General features: G+C 39.0%; 1 protein-coding gene across 3 annotated transcripts in view; it reads right to left on the bottom strand.

Annotated features, from left to right (window-relative positions):
• Positions 1–1,343: 1,343 nt before the first annotated feature.
• Positions 1,344–20,730, bottom strand: part of LARS1 (leucyl-tRNA synthetase 1) — a 73,466-nt gene continuing 54,079 nt past the window's right edge. For all 3 annotated transcript variants that reach the window (XM_021084961.2, XM_085014920.1, XM_085014919.1), the window contains exons 24-32: positions 19,225–19,315; positions 17,557–17,697; positions 16,420–16,560; positions 16,070–16,180; positions 12,403–12,513; positions 9,799–9,903; positions 8,266–8,361; positions 6,337–6,469; positions 1,344–1,747 (exon numbers count right to left, since the gene is read on the bottom strand). In XM_021084961.2, the coding sequence (XP_020940620.2) occupies positions 1,542–1,747; positions 6,337–6,469; positions 8,266–8,361; positions 9,799–9,903; positions 12,403–12,513; positions 16,070–16,180; positions 16,420–16,560; positions 17,557–17,697; positions 19,225–19,315 (1,135 nt within the window). In that variant the 3' untranslated portion in view covers positions 1,344–1,541. The remainder of the gene's footprint in view (positions 1,748–6,336; positions 6,470–8,265; positions 8,362–9,798; positions 9,904–12,402; positions 12,514–16,069; positions 16,181–16,419; positions 16,561–17,556; positions 17,698–19,224; positions 19,316–20,730) is intronic.

The raw sequence follows: 20,730 nt of genomic DNA on the forward strand, positions 1-20,730 counted from the left end.
GAACTCAGAGAGTTCTTCTCTCTAAAAAGCAAAACAAGGGAGTTTCTGTTGTGGCTCAGCAGGTTACGAGCCCAACTAATATCCATGAAGATGCCGGTTTGATCCCTGGCCTGGCTCACAGTGAGTTAAAGGATCTGGTGTTGCCTTGAGCTGTGGTGTAGGTCCCAGATGAGGCTAGAATCCTGCATTGCTATGGCTGTGGTGTAGGCCCGCAGCTGCAGCTCTCATTTGACCCCTAGCCTGGAAACATCCATATGCTGCAGGAGGAGCCCGGGAAAAAAAACAAAACAAAACAAAAGCCAAACTAGGAGTTTCAGCTACGGTGCAGTGGGTTAAGAATCTGATTGCAGGGGCTCTGGTCTCTGTGGAGACGTGGGTTCAATCCCTGGCCCAGCAAAGTGGGTTAAAGGATTCAGCATTGCTGCAGCTGTGGTTTGGCTCCAATCCTTGGCCTGGGAACCTCTATATGCCATGAGTGCAGCCATTAAAAAAAAAAAGCAAAAGTAGCTGTCTAGCTCACTCTTTCCTTTTTATTAAAGAAAACAATAAACATTTGAAATTTTAGCAGAAAAAAAATTTCAAAATAAATTTCAATTTTTCATTAAAAAAAAAAAAAGAGGATAGAGTTCCTGTTGTAGTTCAGTGGTTAATGAATCCAGCTAGGATCCATGAGGACACCGGTTCAGTCCTTGGCCTTGCTCAGTGGGTTAAGGATCCAGCTTTGCCATGAGCTGTGGTGTAGGTTACAGAGGTGGCTCAGATCCCAAGTTACTGTGGCTGTGGCTGCGGCGCAGGCTGGCAGCTATAGCTCCAATTCAACCCCTAGCCTGGGAACCTCTGTATGTTGTGGGTGCAGCCCTAAAAAGACAAAAGACAAAAGACAAAAAAAAAAAAAAAAAGAGGAATTCCCATCATGGCTCAGCAGTAACGAATCTAAGTAGGATCCATGAGGATGCAGGTTTGATTCCTGGCCCTGCTCAGTAGGTTAAGTATCTGGTGCTGCCATTAGCTGTGGAGTGGGTTCTCAGATGAGGCTCAGATTCTGAGTTGCTATGGCTGTGGAGTAGGCCAGCAGCCACAGCTCTAATTTGACCCCCAGCCTGGGAACTTCCACATGTCATGGGTGCAGCCCTAAAAAGACAAGAAAAAAGAAAGGAAAACCAGCTAACTCCATAATAAATATAAAAGTTATTAGATACTTCTTAGCTTTCATCAATTGTAAAAAGTACACCTCATATAAGAAGCATAATGACACTTCTGTGTTAATCTGAAATACTAGAAGCTTCTGAGAAACAGCAATAATTTGTTAAAAACTAAAAACAAAGAATACTACATTATTTCCCTTTGAGGCCTCAAGAATGAAAAAAATTTATTAGGTCCAGGAATTCAAGATGACATGTATAATTATGATTACATGCAGAATTTGGTAGTTAGAAATGAAATCTCTTTTGGTCCAGCCTAAGGTTCTCGTAGCCAATCTATAGGTACAATCAGAGCAGTAATATCCCCAGAAAACAGGAAAAATCTCCATGTGCGTGAGTTTAATGAACCAGATAGATCATTGTATCACCAATATCTGCCCGTAGCCCATTTTCAGTAAGATGAACTTTTTTGCTCGTAAGGTCCACGTGGAAAACAGCCTGCTCAGAAATGGGGGTCTTCTCAGTGTGCTCTTTTCCCAGCACAGGAACTCGCCGAGGCCCCAGGAGCGGATCATCAAATCTCATCAGTTTTACTTTGGAAAGGTCTACAGCAAAAGAGATTACAAGATGAACATTTAATTACAGTTTTTGACTCAAACCCATGCCTGAGTCTGGTAATTCATGTTTTAAACACACTGGCTGCTGTATCTTTAAAATTTTTTCATCAGATTATTAAATAGAACCCAATCTCAAAAAGGCAAAGCCAAAGCTAACCAATCTTCATCCCCTGTCAACTTCTCCCCAGATCAAAGACTAGCAGCAATTCTATAACACACCTCCTGGAATTATAAGCCAAGGGGAGAGATTGAGCATATTTTTGAGCATTCCCCTATATGGTCTTTCAAATCACTTTTAAAATGCTTTAATTAACCATTTTTCAAAACATCAAAAGGCTTAAAACTTGTTTCTCTTTTTTGTCTTGCTTCCTGGAATATTTAAAAGTACAAGAGTTGTTGCTTTTTTTGGAAGACACTTTTGGAGAAAGAATTACTACTCTAAGAAACAGCATTACCAGTTTCTTGTTTTGCTCAAAGGATGGAAGTGCACTAACAAGCTGAGGAGAGACAAGGAGAGAAGGGGAAGAAAAGGGGAAAGGGCAGAGATTTCAGAATTCTGAGCTTTTGGCCGGGCTCCAACCCTCCCCCTGCCTGAGTTTTTTGTGATCTGCTCTTGTACAAGTTGCTAAGATGCCTCTTGGCAAAGAAAGCACTTGTCCCTTGAACAAATTTATGATCTAACAATCCTGCCAAAAACTGGGACCAAAAGAAATTTATTTATTTCAGTAATTCTGAGACTCCTCAACATCAAATGGTTTTGTTTTATATGGTGGAAAAATACAATAAATGACTAGAAACGATGATCCTGGGTTTAGAGTTCATTTGAAGTGTAGCATGGTTAGTTATGCTTAACCTGGTCCACAGAAACTGAAGATATTTTCTGAATTACTCCCCACTCCTTTCTAAAGTAGATTGCTAGGTGGTCCACAAGCTACACTCCCTAATGTTGGCTTGAGAGTATGACAGGGTTAAGATTTTTTAAAAGATAAAAGGAGACATTAATGCAGCTGGCAGCTATGCTAGAAGTATAAGTTATCTAGGCATTGCACCCTCCTTGGGAAACAAGAGACTAAAGGACTTTAAGTTTACAGCAGGGATCTTGGGGCTTACAGAGTAATTACCTGCAACTAACATGAAGGCAAACAGAGGCCATACAATCTACCCCAGATACAAGCCCTGGAGATGGAAATGGGAAAAGAGCAGAGAATCCTCAGGACTGCCATGGTCTTGTTTTGAAGGAAGAATACAATTCATTTTAACAGTTAATGCAATTCGACATGCATAATGAAGATACCAAACCATTTTTCTTTTCTTCTTCTTTTTTTTTTTTTTTTTTTTGCTTTTTAGGGCCACACCCATGGCATATGGAAGTTCCCAGGCTAGGGGTTGAATCAGAGCTGCAGCTGCCAGTCTATGCCATAGCAACGCCACGTCTATGGCACATCTGAGACCTACAACACAGCTCACAGCAACACCAGATCCTTAATCCAGTGGGCAAGGCCAGGGATCGAACCCACATCCTCATGGATACCAGTCAGGTTCGTTACCACTGAGCCGCAATGGGAACTCCCCAAATTATTTTCTTACAGAAGCAATGATAAATCCTGCCAGCAGATTTTGTGCACAAGGCCTTTCGCTGCAGATCTGCCTCTGTCTCTTTCTCTCTCTAAACAGACATTCCTCATCATTCCAAGCAATTCTGAATCAAACTCTTTCAAAGAAGCCTTAGTACCCAACCAGACCTCTAAGCGACAGAACACATTTGCCTTGATGGTTCACCATGTACTGCATTACTGCCAATAAAATTTTTGGAGCTTTCTTAGTGATTTTACTATCTTTTCTTATCCCAGACAACTCTTATCACTGAAAATGTTGAAATTTAGGCTGCAACTACACAAGTTTTAAGGCACTTAAAGAAAAGATGAGAGTGATTGAAAGTCCCTAGGGACTGATAATGTGAAATGGAGCTTTTCACCTCCAAGTTATTAGTTCATATGTGGCATAGGCTATGAGTGATTTAAAGTCATTATCATCAAATAGCTGCTCAGTGGCCTTTGTGGAGTGAAATGATGATTTTAGTTCCCAGTTCCCCCTGGAGCTAGATCATAATCACCCTCAATAAAACAGGCACTAATTGGATGACTTGCTGGCTATTGCAGAACAGACCGAGAAATACGTTACTGAATTTCACTCCTTCCCCATTTCATATACTCAATACACTCAGTCCCCTTAGATATCAAAGAATCCTGAGGGCTTTTGGAAAAGTCTTAAGGTTAGAGCTCTGCTGTAGACTATCAACTGCAAACTCCCCCTAACATTTCTACTTTTCAAAACTCACAGCAGCTACTAACACCAAACCTCAAGCACTTTATAATAATACTATTCACAGATAGAATGACAAAGGACGTAAGACTTATGCCAGGGGCTCAGTGAGAAAAGACATGATATAGAAAACACATTCAGTATAATTCTTAAGAACCCAGTCAGTGTTGTATCTGGATATATTTAAAAGGGAGCTGGATTTGGAGTTTCTGCTGTGGTGCAACAGGATGGGCAGTGTCTCTGGGGCACTGGGATGCAGGTTTGATCCCCGGTCCAGCACAAGGGGCTGAGGATCAGGTGTTGCACAGCCAGGGCACAGGCTGCAACCTCAGCTTGGATCTGATTCTTGGCCAAGGAATCTCTATATGCCACAGGGTGCCCTGGTTTATTGAGGGATCGTGACAAATGCCCACAACAACGTGGATGAACCTTGAAGACATTTTGTTAAATGAAATGAGACAGATACAAAAGGACAAATATCATATGTTTTCACTTAGAGAGCTACCAAGAACAATCAAATACAAAGAGTAGAGTAGTAGTTACCAGAGACCAGAGGGAGGCAGAATGAGGAGTTATTATTCAATGGGCTCAAGTTCAGTTCGGGATGATGAAAAGGTTCCAGAGAAGGACAGTGGGATGACTGCACATCAATGTGAACGTACTTAATACCACTGAAAGGCACACTTAAAAATGACTAAAATGACCAATCTTATTTACATATATTTTATCACAATTTTTAAAATATCTGGGAACCTCCATATGCCGCGGGAGCGGCCCAAGAAATAGCAAAAAGACAAAAAAAATAAAATAAAATAAAATATCTATGAACAAAAAAACCCGTAGCCCTAATACACTGCTGGTATACAGTGAAACGAGTATCGGTGTGAGATAAACACCTTCCCTTCACCTCACAGGTGTAACTCTCGAGGCTGCAGTCAGACAATGCTTATGCTGTAAACGCATCCCTGGTCACTACAGCTGAAAATAACCTTGCCTCTTTCTGTGCCGTAAATTTTACCTACATCTCTGTTACTATACTCGGCAGTTTCTCCTTCAGTTAAGTTCTTCAACAGCTTGGTCTCCCACTCCTCCGCTAGATGCAGCCACCTAAGCGACAGTATTCTGCAGACTCCCCAAAGCCCCTGTACCCACAAAGGGGGTTTCTACATACACACTTATCTCTACATACGCTACACTCGATAGTCTTTCAAGAAGTGGCAACAGAAGTTGCATGAATGACTTCAACAAAACAAAAAATACACAGTAAAATGAATTCCAAAGGGCTATTTCAAATCTTCTACGTTACTGGAATATTGTTACTATGAATATAACTCCATAAATCAAGTCACTATATCAGACCTGTAAACTTTTTCAGAAAATTTTTATACTAATGGTATGTGGCCCAATCGACCCTTGACTGCCATCAAAACAGAGGGATCATGCAAAGTAGAGAATCTCAACATTAATTTGTCTTCGAAATTTGGAAGAAAAGTGATAGAGATGCCTAGCACTCCTCACACTCTTCTCAGCTTAGGACCAGCTGAGGGATAAAAAAAGAAACTATAAATTATATCAGCTCTCATCAGAGAAGATCTAGATTTACTTGTGCTAAGAAATTAAGATTATTTACATATGTCACCTAGAGGCACATTGTCTAAAAGAAAGCAAGAGAGCTTTGGAGTCAAATAGGCCTGAATGCGAAATCTAGCTCCAGGATTTACTGGCTGAACAAACTGCAAGTTATTTGGCCTTTCTGACCTCCATTTCATCTTGTGCAAAAGGGGAAAAATACCCTCGGTGTACGGGGTTGTAAAAGCATTAAATGGCTGATACATGGCAGACACTAATAACTTTTACTCTGTTTCTCTTCCTTCCTCAGAAGCAGACCCAGCTGGGCAGGTTAACTTGAACTATTAAGGGAACATGTTCCTTAATTCTGAATACCTCTAAGAGATAGAAATTACTAGCTACGATTTGAAAGCTGGATGAAATCCCGGCAAAATATCTAATCAATGTCCTCATTTTACTAAAAGGGAGATCAGTTTAGAGCTTAAGTGACATGGCCAAGTCACCAAGCTGCCTTGTCACAATGTCCCCAAAAAGAGGAACGAACATAGATGTCCTGATTCTGGACCCAACCCTCTTTCCTCATTGTAGGCGGTCCCTAGGCGAGCCAGTTACTTTTCCTTCTCCCCTCTGCTTAGAACCCATCACACAAGCCACTGCCAAATGTGCATTTCAGGGAAACCACTTACCTTTGATTCCTCGGTCCACTTTCATTAAACGCCTGATTACAGAATCACGATTATCTCCTTGCCGGATTTCAATTTTGGCTGAGAAGTGGCCACTAAATGGCTGAGGATTTACTAGAGAAACTAACACACCAGGCTAGAAGAAAAAGAAAACAACTGTTATAAGAAATCAAACGTGAATACTACCAAAGGAGGGGGAATTTCTGCAAGATTTTTAACGTCCAATGAAAGGCAGATTTACTTCTGGTACTTTAAAATCAAGACCAAGGGATACTCACATATGAAAGAAAAGATGTACAAAGCTCATGCTTACAACCAAATGCCTAGGTAAAAACGACTATGAGTACATATATCAAGCGCATATACCAATACTGATAATAGATAAGTAACAATATTTTCTTTTTCTTTTTTAGGGCCACACTCCAGGCATATGGAGATTCCCAGGCTTGGGGTCCAATCAGAGCTGTAGCCGTTGGCCTATGCCACAGCAACTCAGGATCCAAGCCGTGTCTGTGACCTACACCACAGCTCAAGGTAACGCCAGATCCCTAACACACTAAGCAAGGCCAGGGATTGAACCTGCGTCCTCACGGATGCTAGTCAGATTTGTTTCCGCTGAGCCACCACAGGAACTCCACCATAATTTTATTTTCGCTTCTACAACTACCACCATTTATTGAATTCCTACTGTGTACCAGATATAATACTAAGTGCTTTATAGACATTATTCCGATATCCTACAAGGCAGTTCTTTAAGAACTCTTCATAGACGAAAAGCTGAGAACCAGAAAGATGAACAAAGTAGCCCAAGATCACATAGCTAGTAATAGGCAGAGCCTCGGATTTACTGAGCATAAACCCAGTTTTATGCAGTACTACCTCCCATATTATATAAGCTATATAGTTAAATACCCTGCTCATTATTTTAAGTGGAAAAAGTCATCTGAGCCTTATGAAAATTAAATACCTAATAGCTTAATGGAATGCCTGAAAGTAGCTTGAAATAAGCCTATCTGCATAGGGAACAGGATTTTATGGCCCAAATATGGTACCTTTTTCTGTTTGCTGGGTTTTTAATTAAATGTGGTAAAATAGCAGGATACATATAAGTCCTGTGCTTATCAAGAAAGCAGGGCATTTTATGGACTCTACATTGCACTCCACTGGAGCTGTCAAGTGCTGCCATTCTGAATGGCTTCTTTGAGAGTAAATAAATAGAAACTCCCAGAACTCCAAAACCTATTTCTTCACCTAGGAATGGCCAAAAAATATGAAATTTAAAAAGCATTTCCAGCATAATGTAAGATGATATATCAACTTGATTTATGCCAGAAGCAAACCCTCTTCACAATATCAAACCTAAACTCAATCTGAAGCATGAAAGGTCCTTTTCACTGTTTAAAAAAGTCTCACTTTTCAATTTTCACTATCTTTTTTTTTTCCAAGTCAGGTTTTGAAAATCATGTTTTTATTTTTAAAACCAAAAATAACATCTGATGCCACCACGGGAGTAAAGTTAGGAAAAATAAGGGTTGCACCAAACAAGGAATGAGAGGATCTCAAACCCAGCCCCACTTCTAATAACTATGTGGCCAAAGCCAAACTCATCACTTAACATCTCTGGACCTCACTTCCTTCCACTTTTAAAGGGCGCGCTTAGGGGTTCCCACTGTGGTTCAACGAGATCGGCAGCACCTTGGGAGTGCTGGGACGTGGGTTTGATCCCCAGCCTGGCACAGCAGGTTAAGGATCTGGCACTGCAGCAGAACCAGCTTAGCTCTCGGCTGTGGCTCTGATCCCTGGCCCCGGAGCTCCACATACCCACATACCACGTGGTAGCCCCTCCAAAAAAATGAATTTAGCTGTAAAGATCTCTCTAAAGTCTCTTCTAGCTTGGAAATGCAATGATTCAGTGAGACTCATTCAACTTACTTCTGTTCTAAAAACATTAAGTGGCTTCCCAGGACAGCAGTCTTCCCTGACTTTATCTTCTGCTTCAGAGGCAAACTTGACTTCTATACGTTCTAGCTAAACAGAGGGGAAAAAATGGAAGTCATCAGCATCACTTAATATGATTAAACTTAACCATTACTTCATTTCTCCAAAGAGCAGAACTGGTTCTCCAGCAAGTAAGAAATGGTCTCTGCAATTTTATTATTTTCCATATAAACCTTACATGAAACTTGGAATCAATTATTTAATTCATCTTACATGTCTCAGTATGTTTTCTATACAGTCATATTTATTATTTTCTATAAGGAAATCTACCATCTCTCTGCTGTAAAACAAAAATGTTTTTCTCTTTTGTAAGAGAAAACAAAAATCAGTATAAATACAGGCTTCCACTTAAACAAACGGAAGAAATCAGATAGGGAGCAACGTGTACATGCTTAAATATAAGATGATCCCAAATAAAGTGTTCCCAGTGTCTCTGAGAGAATATCCAAGTTTTTGACCTCTGTGAATGCATATGAACATTTAGAAATACACATGAAATAGATGTCTACTAATTTTTAACTTATTAACACATTTATAATTACATGACATAAAATGCCTACTTAGAAATGCTTACCTCTCCCCTCGTTTCAGAAAACAATTTTACTCAAACACTAAACCTGTACTTGTTTACTTTAGCGTCTTCATTATTACCAGAAGCACTTCTGAATCCTCTAACACGATTTTCTATAGAGAAGTATCTTTCCTTCTGCCTAAGCTGAATGAGAGACAGCATTTTTAGAATCTATACATGAAATTGTTCAGGGGAAGGAAGCTGGGATGGGTACAGCGTCGCCATCATGCGAAAGCTATTAGTAATATTCAGTTCCTGAGCTGGATAGCAGATTCGTGGATGTCCGTTGTATTACTAAGACAAAAAAAACAGGCCCAGGTATGGACCAATGATAATATATCATGAATCATAGATTATAATTAATCTAATTCTATGAATCTGTGGTCTTAAAGGGAGGGGGTAAAAGAAGCAATTCGGAGTGCCCCATAACATGAGAGATTTTTAAAACAGCTGAATATAACGCCTCTTTTCATTTTTTTAAAGATAATTTTGAGGGGAAAATTCAAGCATGTACAGTTAGCATTTTATGTACAGAAGAACTGATAAGTGAAATAAGCTAAGAGATCATTTTTTTTTTTTTTATTAATTTTATTTTCCCACTGTACAGCAAGGGGGTCAGGTTATCCTTACATGAATACATTACAATTACAGTTTTTCCCCCACCATTTCTTCTGTTGCAACATGAGTATCTAGACATAGTTCTCAATGCTATTCAGTGGGATCTCCTTGTAAATCTATCATTTTTTCTTCCTATAATTTCTATACCCACCATTCTCTCCTCTCACTCTTAAAACATATTTGACAAAGGAACTAAACACAGAAAAAGTTTATAAAAAGGTTTATTATAAAACAAAGAGCTGTATTAACTAGTTAGTGTAGTCCTGGGCCCCTCTTACCTCAAGGGAATTGGTCAGATAGACTATATTCTCCATGAGTACTGCCTGTTCATCAAATTCTAATTGCAAATCCAGAACACGAGGGCCTGTCTTCTCCAGATTTTCCTAACAGCCAAAATAGTTTTGAAAAACAAAATCATGTTAAGAGTATGTAGAAAAAGCAATCATTCTCTCAAGTGATAAAAATCTTCAAATTTGAACAGTTAAAGGAAAGGCCCTGGACTCATGGTTTTCCTTATCTATGTTTGGTTGCTAAAGAAATTACTAGCTGAAAGTAATTATCATTTAAAGCATGATAAGATTAAGGCAGCAATGAAAAGACTAGAAGGACAAGGTTTTTGATTTATATAAGAAATACTTTACCACTGTTTATTTAATATGCAAACCCAAACAATTTACTTTGACCAGGAATCAAACAAATGCGTGAAAATATTCTTTCATGTAACGAAAGAGGAAAGAAAAAAGAAAAGAAAAAAAATTTTTTTCAAGATACCACATCTTTAAAACTATTTCAGAGAATACTGAATTATTAATAACCAAGTAAAAAATTCCTACAAATTTTTTTTTTTTAATTTTAGGGCTGCACCTGCAGCATAGGGAGGTTCCCAGGCTAGGAGTTGAACAGGAGCTACAGCTGCCGGCCTACACCACAGCAATGCAGGATCTGAGCCACATGTGCAACCTACACCATAGCTCATGGCAACACTGGATCTTGACTACTGAGCAAGGCCAGGGATCAAACCTCATCCCCATGGACCCCAGTTGGGTTTGTAATCTGTTGAGCCACAACAAGAACTCCCAAAAATTTCCATAAATTTAAAGTTCTTTTTTAAAGTCAGATTTTATAGGTATTCAGATAATCCTGTGACATTAAAAAAAATTAATTTTAACATGAAACAAAATATTTGCTGCTCAAAATGCAACCTTCAAGACCTAAGTTCACACGCGCCATAAAGCGAACTGCCTAGAACATGCTCCACTTACATGAAAGTGACCTGACCCGAGTCCTGATACTCATTACTCTCCAAGTTGTTTGTTTTCCCATGAAAAAGTGCCAGAAAACCATTTTCTAATTCCCAGATTTATTGAACACTTTTCAAAGTTTCAAACCACTAATTTGCCTGGAAAATCACCAATATTACTGAAAAAAAAAAATTTTACCACTCAAAAAATGTAACACTGTTTCTTCCAAAAAGCCAACCCTTGAATCGAACATTACTTAAAATCAGTTTCATTGGATTCTATAAAGCATGTCACCAAAATTAACTGTCTCCACAACCAACAATAGGATATTTTCTTGAATCCCCATACTGACAATGGACCTGACATTCTGACCAATGGCACTGGCTGAGAACCAAGGAATTATGAGCATACCAGCAAACATGATATAACTTGATTTGTGTAGGTCAAGCCAAAATTCTAAATTATTTCTGAAAATAAACTCTTTCTGAAACACCGTAAGACTCAGATGGTTGACTCTGATTCCAGGAGCATTAAAAGGCTTTCCTAAGAATAGAGTCTACTCCAACACAGGACAAGATAAGAGTTTTGGTCTCTTATCAGAGAGAAATCTGTAGCCTAGAGAGTAAAGAATTAACCTAAACATAACTATTAAATATCTAGCAGGCTGGAAGACACTGATTAATTTTTTTTTCAATTTTTACCAAGCCTACTTTTTGACAGGTATTATTTCATTTACCCTCAAAGCTCTCCTTAAAAGGTAGGTTCTCTTACTGTTCCCATTTCATAGATGAAAACCCTCATGGCTCCAAAAACTTCAGTGATTTGCCTAAGGCCTCAAAACTAAGAAGTGACAGATAAACAAGATTTGGGCCAAGATTTGTCTGTGCCCAGAGTCTAAGATCTTAAGCAACATACAGCCTTCTTTCTGTTTCTCTTTGTCAAGAAATCCAACAGACCAGTTATGGATACGAAGAAAACTAAGAGTCTAACCCAGAGATTCTCAATGGAGGAGGGGGGATGGTGGACAGATTTTGCTATCAGGAGATTTTGCTATCAGGGCAACGTCTGGAGACATTTTTGGTTGTCACAACTTGAGTAGAGGAGGGAGAGATTCTACTGGCATCTGGTAGGTAGAGCTAAAGACACCGCTAAACGCCCTAAGAACACTGACAGCCTCCCACAACAAAGAACTATCCAGCCCAAAATATGAATAAGGCCATTGCTGAGAAACCCTGATCTAACCACTATACACAATGCTTATCCTGCTAAGCTGAACCCACACAAATAAGGAATCCTGGTTCCAGTAACAGGATCTAGGAAAAACACCCTGATGTAAGCCAAAGCAGGATGTTTCCTCCGCAAACTGACAGGGAGGAGAGGAAGGGAGAGGAAGGGAGAATACGAAGAGAATCATTTAGTGCAGTATTTCTAAAGCCATTTTTCTTCCACAATACACATTTTCACATACTTGGCAATTCCACGGGTAAACCTCAAGTCTGATCTCTCATCTACAACTACTGACTGGAAAGTGCTCTTTTAGCAGATTCTTTCAGGGAGACGGTGCCCAAGCTCCCCCTTCTTTCGACGACCCAATCTAACCAGAAGCCATGTAATCACAGCTGCACAAGGTCCACCACTCACCTTAATCATGGCGACAAACGGCATCACTTTCTTCATGTATTTCTTCAATTCTGGCAAATTGCCTAGTTCACTAGCAATCACTTTGTTATCAGGCAATTTTCCGCTACTGGTCTAAAATAAAAGGGAGGGGGAAGAATAGGAAAAACAATAATTTAAAGATAACGTAGAATAACAGATATGCCGATAGGGAAAGGGGGCCCCTACAACCTACTAGAGAAGAGCAGATGAGTGTGCAGCCTCAAGCATCTTGGGGAAGTGAAGGTAAATGCGTCATACAGAAAGAACTCTCCTATTTCCTCTAAATTCAAAGGACACATGTTCTTTAGGCTAAAGGAGAAAAGCAGGTGCACTGTGCTGAATATTTAATTTCTCCTTACAGGAAGGACACCTCCATCCAGGTTTAAGTATTAGCTCTGATCTGGTAATAAAACAAAATGGTCTTATAAAGACCTTACTTGTCTTCAAAGTCCTAAAAATATTTCATTAGTCATATCAAAATGAAAACTATACAACTATCACACAAGATGTATATAATGTCTGCTTTTGAATGCTCTTCCTTACAACTGTGTGGGTTTTTGGGTTTTTGTTTTTTGGGTTTTTTTTTTTTTTTTTTTTTTTGTCTTTTTATGGAAGTTCCCAGGCTAGGAGTTGAATTGGAGCTGCAGCTGCCAGCCTACACCACAGCCACAGCAACACCGGATCCAACCCACACCTGCAACCTATACTGCAACTCAAAGCAATGCCAGATCCTTTACCCCACTGAGCAAGGCCAGGGATCGAACCCGCATCCTCATGGATACTAGTCAAGTTTGCTTCCATTGAGCCATGATGGGAACTCTAACTTCCTTACAAACTGTTAGCACAAATGTGAAAAAAAGAATCCCTAGTATCAGCCTGTTAAAAATAATTTCTATCCACTCAAAAATAAATACCTTTATCATAATCACTAATATGCACAGAGTCCCAAATGTGCCACCTAAACTTAAATTCAGCCCTGTAATCAACAAAGGAGAAATAAAGCAAGCAACCTTTTCTGAGTTTTGGGTGACCTATTTTCTCCTTATTGTAAAAACACTGCACCAAAGGCAAGGGTTGGGAATGAATCTTTTAAAAAAGTAACATATAGTAAGATTGCCAATAATCTATTTAATTCTAACCTTTACTAACGTACATAGGAAAAAATATTTTCTCCACTTGCCAATATGTTGCTATGAAATACGTAAGAGAGAGAAAAGGAGAGAGTAGGAAATATTCCTTTTCCTTATGTTTCCAAAACAGGGGCATAATGAACATAAAGAACATTCTTCCTGATTATAAACTGACATTCTTTTAGTTCTTATGGATGAAAACAAATGAAAATTTTGAAGCTGGTCATTCCAAAAAATACTATTTTCAAACTATATAGTCAATGAATATAAGTAAAAATACAATTTCTAAAAGAATAGGGTGACGAATTTTTTTTTTTTTGTCTTTTGTCTTTTTTAGGGCCACACCCGCAGCATATGGAGGTTCCCAGGCTAGGGGTCTAATAGGAGCTGTTGCTGCTAGCCTACACCACAGCCAAGCCGAATCTGCAACCTACACCACAGCTCACTGCAATACCGGATCCTTAACCCACTGAGCGAGGCCAGGGATCAAACCCGAAACCTCATGGTTCCTAGTCGGATTCGCTTCTGCTGCGCCACGACGGGAACTCCGGTGATAAATTTTTTAATACCTGCGGTATCACACATCAAATTCACTTCTTTCACTGCTTCCTTGAAAATGCCGGTATGACTATGTACACCAGTGAGGCATAATTTCATTTTTCTACCTACCAAAGTAAATTTTACTCTTTTATTTAACATAAGGCAAAAATGTGCAAGCAGATTCTAAAGGCTACATTCTTTCTCTATTACAAAGGAGGATGTAGTTCTCCACAAAAATAGGTTTACATGGAACACAAAAATATTTTCTTTCCATCAACTCTTACAAACATAAATGTTTCTCTGAGCATTTCTTAATTTTCTATGAAAAGTATTAAGGTACAAATTCAATAAAGATCTAGAAAATCAGGAGTTCCCGTCGTAGCGCAGTGGTTAATGAATCCGACTAGCAACCATGAGGTTGCGGGTTCGGTCCCTGCCCTTGCTCAGTGGGTTAACAATCTGGCGTTGCCGTGAGCTGTGGTGTAGGTTGCAGACGCGGCTCGGATCCCGCGTTGCTGTGGCTCTGGCGTAGGCTGGTGGCTACAGCTCCGATTCAACCCCTAGCCTGGGAACCTCCATATGCTGCGGGAGCGGCCCAAGAAATAGCAACAACAACAAAAAGACAAAAGACAAAAAAAAAAAAAGATCTAGAAAATCAGCTAAGGATTTTTCCTTTATATTTCACCTTATGCTTTGGCCATAATCCCTACTTTTATCTCTCTCCTTTTTTTCTTTTTATTTAATTTTTTTTTTTTTTTTTGGCTTTTTGCCATTTCTTGGGCCGCTCCCGAGGCATATGGAGGTTCCCAGGCTAGGGGTCTAATCGGAGCTGTAGCCTCCCGCCTACGCCAGAGCCACAGCAACTCAGGATCTGAGCCGCGTCTGCAACCTACACCACAGCTCACGGCAACGCCAGATCGTTAACCCACTGAGCAAGGGCAGGGACCGAACCCACAACCTCATGGTTCCTAGTCGGATTCGTTAACCACTGCACCACGACGGGAACTCCTCTCTCCTTTTTTTCAAATGCACCTTAACAGTTCTGTCCACCAATAATTATACCTTATAAGCTGAGCAAAAATTCCACACCATATACTTTGTTTTCATATTTTTGAATGTGAGAGGGAAAAGGTCAGTAAATTTTTTTCTTTAGGAAAATCTAGAACTAAGTTTAAATACTGAGTTTCCTTGAAATACAATTATCATACTTAATAGCTAAATACTTGACAGTCAAAAAAAAACAACAAACTGTCCATTTCTATATTATACATATATATATTATATATAATTATGAGTAATTATCAAATTGGACATTTTCTTTTAAATTACTCAAGAGCCAAGATTTAAATATTTTCAAACACAAGGAAGGTTAAAGCTTCATGAATCCCAGTGCCCAAGTCACAACAAATCCAAAAGACAAACTCAGTCCTTTTGTTTCATAATTTTAACCACACATATGAAAAAGTCCCATGCCAGGAGTTTCCGCTGTGGTTCAGCGTAAACAAATTTGATGAGTATCCATAAGGATTTGGGTTCGATTCCTGGCCTTGCTCAGTGGGTTAAGGATATAGCATTGCTGTGGCATAGACTGCAGACATGGCTCGGATCTGGCGTTGCTATGGCAGTGGTATAGGCTGGTAGCTGTAGCTCTGATTCGGTCACTAGCCTGGGAACTTCCATATGCCATGGGTTTGGCCCTAAAAAGCAAAGAAGAAAAAAAAAAAAAAGAAAGAAAAAGTCCCATGCCTTTTTATTACATACAACCAGATCCAGCAATTTATATGAAAGTTTCAGAAATGATGAAAAACACTTTTCCCTCGGCACCCATTTAAGAGCCACCAAGGGCACCCCATGCCTGAAGGTAATTAAACAAAGCTGCCTGTTTTTCCTCCCGAAGACACTGCTGACACCCTAAAGTCAAAAACAGCACAGGCCGTCCACAACACTGTTGAGGAGGAAAGACCACTTGAGAGCATCACCTCAAAGTGACTCCGTAGAACCGACAGAGTGACGTGCTGCCAAGAAGGATAGTCCTTTGCCACGTAGATGGTGCAATGTGAGGGCTTCTGAGGGGGCTGCTTGTCAGGCTTCTACAGGGCAGGAAAAAAAGTTAATCACGTTCATATATATCAAAAATGAAAAAGACCTCCTCCCAGTAGAGACTACTGCTGTCTTTAACATTAAAAATGCATATATATGCTACAGAACTACATGCGTAATGAAAACAGTCCCAGATATTTTAATGAAAGTTGTCTTTATTTTCAATACCATTAAATGTGATTTGATCGATACCTTTTAAGGAATGACCTTTTAAAAAAAATGACTTCACCTTCCCTTTAGCTGGCGTCATATAGTTCTTGAGTCTCAGTCTAAGGTCATGTGCTACTTCCATGAGATACTGTGAGGAACGTATCAAGCTTTCATCCACAGGGCCTGCTACAGGCCATGAAGCATTCATAATTGAGTCAGGCTTTCAAAATAAAAAACGAAAAGAAAAGGTCCCATGACATTAGACAACACAATTTTATGATTCTTGGTTAGTTGCATAGCAAGGCTTCCATCTGTAATTTGCACTCAAAGTTCAACCCATAACACACTTCCACAGCCCCTGATCTAATGTTCCCTAGAATTCAAGCTGTGAAGTCTGCCTCTACATTGTTAATTAGCATCCATTTGTACAAGCATATTAATACCCACACACATATGCTCACTTTCAAAGAAAATTATGTAATGCTAATTTGCCTAAATTTAATCATTATTATATAAATTACGCTCACTCTCAGCTTTTATCCTATTAATATATCCAATACTGAAAGTATGGCTATTCGATATATACATCATGAGCACATTTCTGCATTGTTCATGCACTGAATACTACAAAAGAGCCTGGCTAATAAGGCTAGAAAGGAGTTATTAAACCAGCCAATCTGTTTATCTGCAGGCCTGGGAGAAATAACTAAATTTATCTTCACAGTAAGAATGCTAATATAATATCCCTGAATATGCAGCACTATATATGCCAGGAATTTTATATAAAACAAGAATATTTATGCAAATATAACTTCTATCTTTGTTCATAAGCAGTTCATAACAGTTATTATACCTTTCTCAATATTTTCACCTAACAAACAACTGAAAAACAGTATTAGTTATACGTGTACTCAAATGTATTACAATGTTTCCTAACAGGAATTAGGTGATAAAAACATGCACAAAGTAACATGTTTTTTAAAAAATACTGGGGAGATATGTATATATATATATATACATATGCATATAAAAGATGTATCATCTGAAAAACAGGTACCCTCAGTTTAAGCTGCTGTAATAATTATGAGATGATGAACCCAACATTATTCTTGAATTATTCATTTCAGGCTTTTTCTCTTAAGTAACACTATTACAACATTTATTTAATGAGGCCAAAATCAAAACCATCCATAACATCTTAAATGCATAAAGCTACCTTTCCCAGGAGGGTCCAGATGTGCTCACACAAATGTGGACAGAATGGAGCCAAGAGGAGTGTCTGAACCTCAATAAACCGGAACACGAGATCTCGGTGCATCCCTTCTATGGCCAACTCACGATACTTATCCTTCGCAGCCTATAAAATTTGGAATTTTTTATCATTTCTCTCCTTCTACTTTTTTTAAAACAAAATTAAAAGTATTCAGTTTTTTGAAATTCCATAATGAATTTCTGTAAAGGTTTTATTTTTCACAACCTAAAAATAAGTGTGTATCAATCCTTAGGTAAATAACAATACATTGTTTAAATATATATATCTTTGAGGATCTCTGCTGTTGAGGATTTCTTTTTCAGTATTTCTTGGCCACTTAGGATTCTTTTGGGGGGCACTCTTTGTTCATGTCCTTCGGTTATTTTTCTGGACCATTTGTTTTTGGTTTTTTGCCACACTTGGGTCATGCGGAAGTTCCCAGGCCAGGGATCAAACCCACGCCATGGCAGCGACCAGAAGCACAGCAGTGACAATGCCGGATCCTTAACCAGCTGAGCCACATGGGAACTCCCCATTTGGGTTTTTTTGGCCACCCCAGGGCATATGGTGTTCCCAGGCCAGGGATCAGATCTGAGCCACACTTGTGATCTATGCTGCAGGTGCAGCAGTGCTGGATCCTTTGACCCACTGTGCCGGGCTGGGGATTGAAACTGCATCCTGGAGCCACGAGACACTGCCGACCCCACTGCGCCACAGCAGGAACTCCCCTGTTTGTATTTGTTTGATGGGCTTGTCAAAATCCTGAAATACAGACTATAAATAAATTTCTTCCAATAAACTATGTATTTCTAAGATGATTTCAGTTGTGATTTTCTTATTTATGTTGGCAAATTCAGATTTTTTTATTGCTCCTTTGTGTTGTTTTTATGATTAGAAAATCTTTTTCAATTCAAAGATCAAATAAATGTACAATGAGACATATTTTTCAGCAAAAAAATGTACATCAATCTTAACAAATGGATATTTCAATTTCATACTGATTCTCAAGAAAAAAATATCTGAAAAAGACATTTTGCAATAGACATAAAAGCTGAACAATTTAAACTGTATTTAAAGGGTAAATGCCCTTAGTAGCATATATTACTACATATCAAAAAGGCTATAAATATGACACATTGCTATGCTCATCACTTATCTTTATTTAACCACATCTCTGAGAACCAAGTTGCATAAATCCCAATGTGGTATTTTAGAAAACTGACTGAGGAAAGCTACATTTTCACTTAAAGCACTGGAACTGCCAAACTTGAGGAAATAGTGACACCTTATGGAAAATCTCAGAAAGTGTTTGCTTCCAAACTAATGGCAATTAGTTAACAATTATGCTTTTTCTTAAATCAATTCTAAAATGTTTTCCCGGAAAACAACCAATTTTTAGATTTAACCTCTTGATTAACTCATAGCTCAACTAGAACAGAATTACTTACATTAAAGGGACAAAACAGAAGAAGCATCAAAGAAAACTTTAAAATCACAATCTACTGAAGAATTTACAAATTTTCAGTCTTCACTTAAGAAGAGTTATTATGTTACAGCAGGAGGAAAAGAAGGATGAAATATATAACATTCACACTGCTATATTTTATAGCTACTAAAGAATTAAGAGCCTACCTGAAACTCAAAAAACCCTGTTTTCAAAGCTTCTTTAAACATCATCTTTTCATAGTTTTGATCTGTTTTTATAATTCCTGCATTCATTTCACTATTGAACAGAGAAAAAAGGTAACTGAGTTTAAAGGCAAGTATATATAGGCATAAAAAACTTCCCCGTATACTAATAAACAGTAAAATGTAACAATGTCTTAAACCATTTAAGACTGCTAAACCACAAAACCATCTTGGTGTTCCTTAAAACTGACTGCTGCGGGGAGTTCCCGTTGTGGTGCAGCGGAAACAATCTGACCAGGAACCATGAGGTTTCGGGTTTGATTCCTGGCCTCGCTCAGTGGGTTAAGGATCCGGAGTTACCATGAGCTGTGGTGTAGGTCACAGATGTGGCTCGGATCTGGTGTTCTTCTGGCTGTGGTGTAGGCTGGCAACTGTAGCTCCGATTGGACACCTAGCCTGGGAACCTCCATATGCTCCGGGTGCAGCCCTGAAAAAGACCAAAAGACAAAAAACAAACAAACAAAACCTGACTGCTGTGGTCTTCCACTGTCTACCCACTCGAGTACTGTCACTGGACACTGCTTAGGGCTCCTATTTATGACAACACAGTTAATGAATGCTTGTTTAAAAATTCCTTGATGGAGGAGTTCCCATCGTGGTTCAGCAGTAACGAAGCTGAGTAGTAGCCATGAGGACGCATGTTCAATTCCTTGCCTCACTCAGTTGGTTAAGGATCCAGCAGTGATATGACCTGCGGCGTAAGTCGCAGATGCGACTCAGATCTGGCATTGCTGTGGCTGTGCTGTAGGCCAGCAGCTACAGCTCTGATTTGACCCCTAGCCTGGGAACCTCCATATGTCATGAGTATGGCCTTAAAAAGGAAAAAAAAAAAAAGATTGAAATTTCATTATGAAGTCCAAAATGCAGTATGAAAAGAGTTTTACTAAGGCTGTAGTCAGGTTTAATTATTGCATTTTAAAAAACTGAAACTGGGTTTAAAAAAACTCCTTATGCTACCTCAGACCCTTCATAATTTGGCCTAATATGGCCCCAATTTGTTTGATCTACTTCTGCGCTCCCATACTCTGCTTCAAAAATTCTGTTTATTTTTCAAGAAACCCAGAACGCGCTGCCACCCCCTCTACTTCCCTCTGTCTCTACTATCACACTTAAAATCTGGCTGGATAAGTGTGAAGGATCAAGTCTTATTCTTCTTTGTAATACCAGTGCTTAGGATGGTTCCTGATACAGAGACTGAGAAATACCTTTCGAAGGAGGAAAAAAAAAAAAAAGACAATTTTTTTTTTTTTTAATGATTTTTATTTTTTCCATTATAGTTGGTTTACGGTGTTCTGTTGAAACTATTCTTTTCTTTCTTTTTTTTTTGGTCTTTTAGGGCCACATTCACAGTATATGGACGTTCCCAGGCTATGGATTGAATTGGAGCTATAGCCGCTGGCCTACACCACAGCCACAGCAACGATGGATCCAGGAGCATCTGCAACCTAC

The sequence above is a fragment of the Sus scrofa genome, chromosome 2, assembly GCF_054392235.1.
Source record: "Sus scrofa isolate SSC_HxYL_T2T_F1_AM1 chromosome 2, Sscrofa_HxYL_maternal_Yorkshire_Landrace_v2.0, whole genome shotgun sequence".
In the NCBI taxonomy this organism is placed as follows: domain Eukaryota; kingdom Metazoa; phylum Chordata; class Mammalia; order Artiodactyla; family Suidae; genus Sus; species Sus scrofa.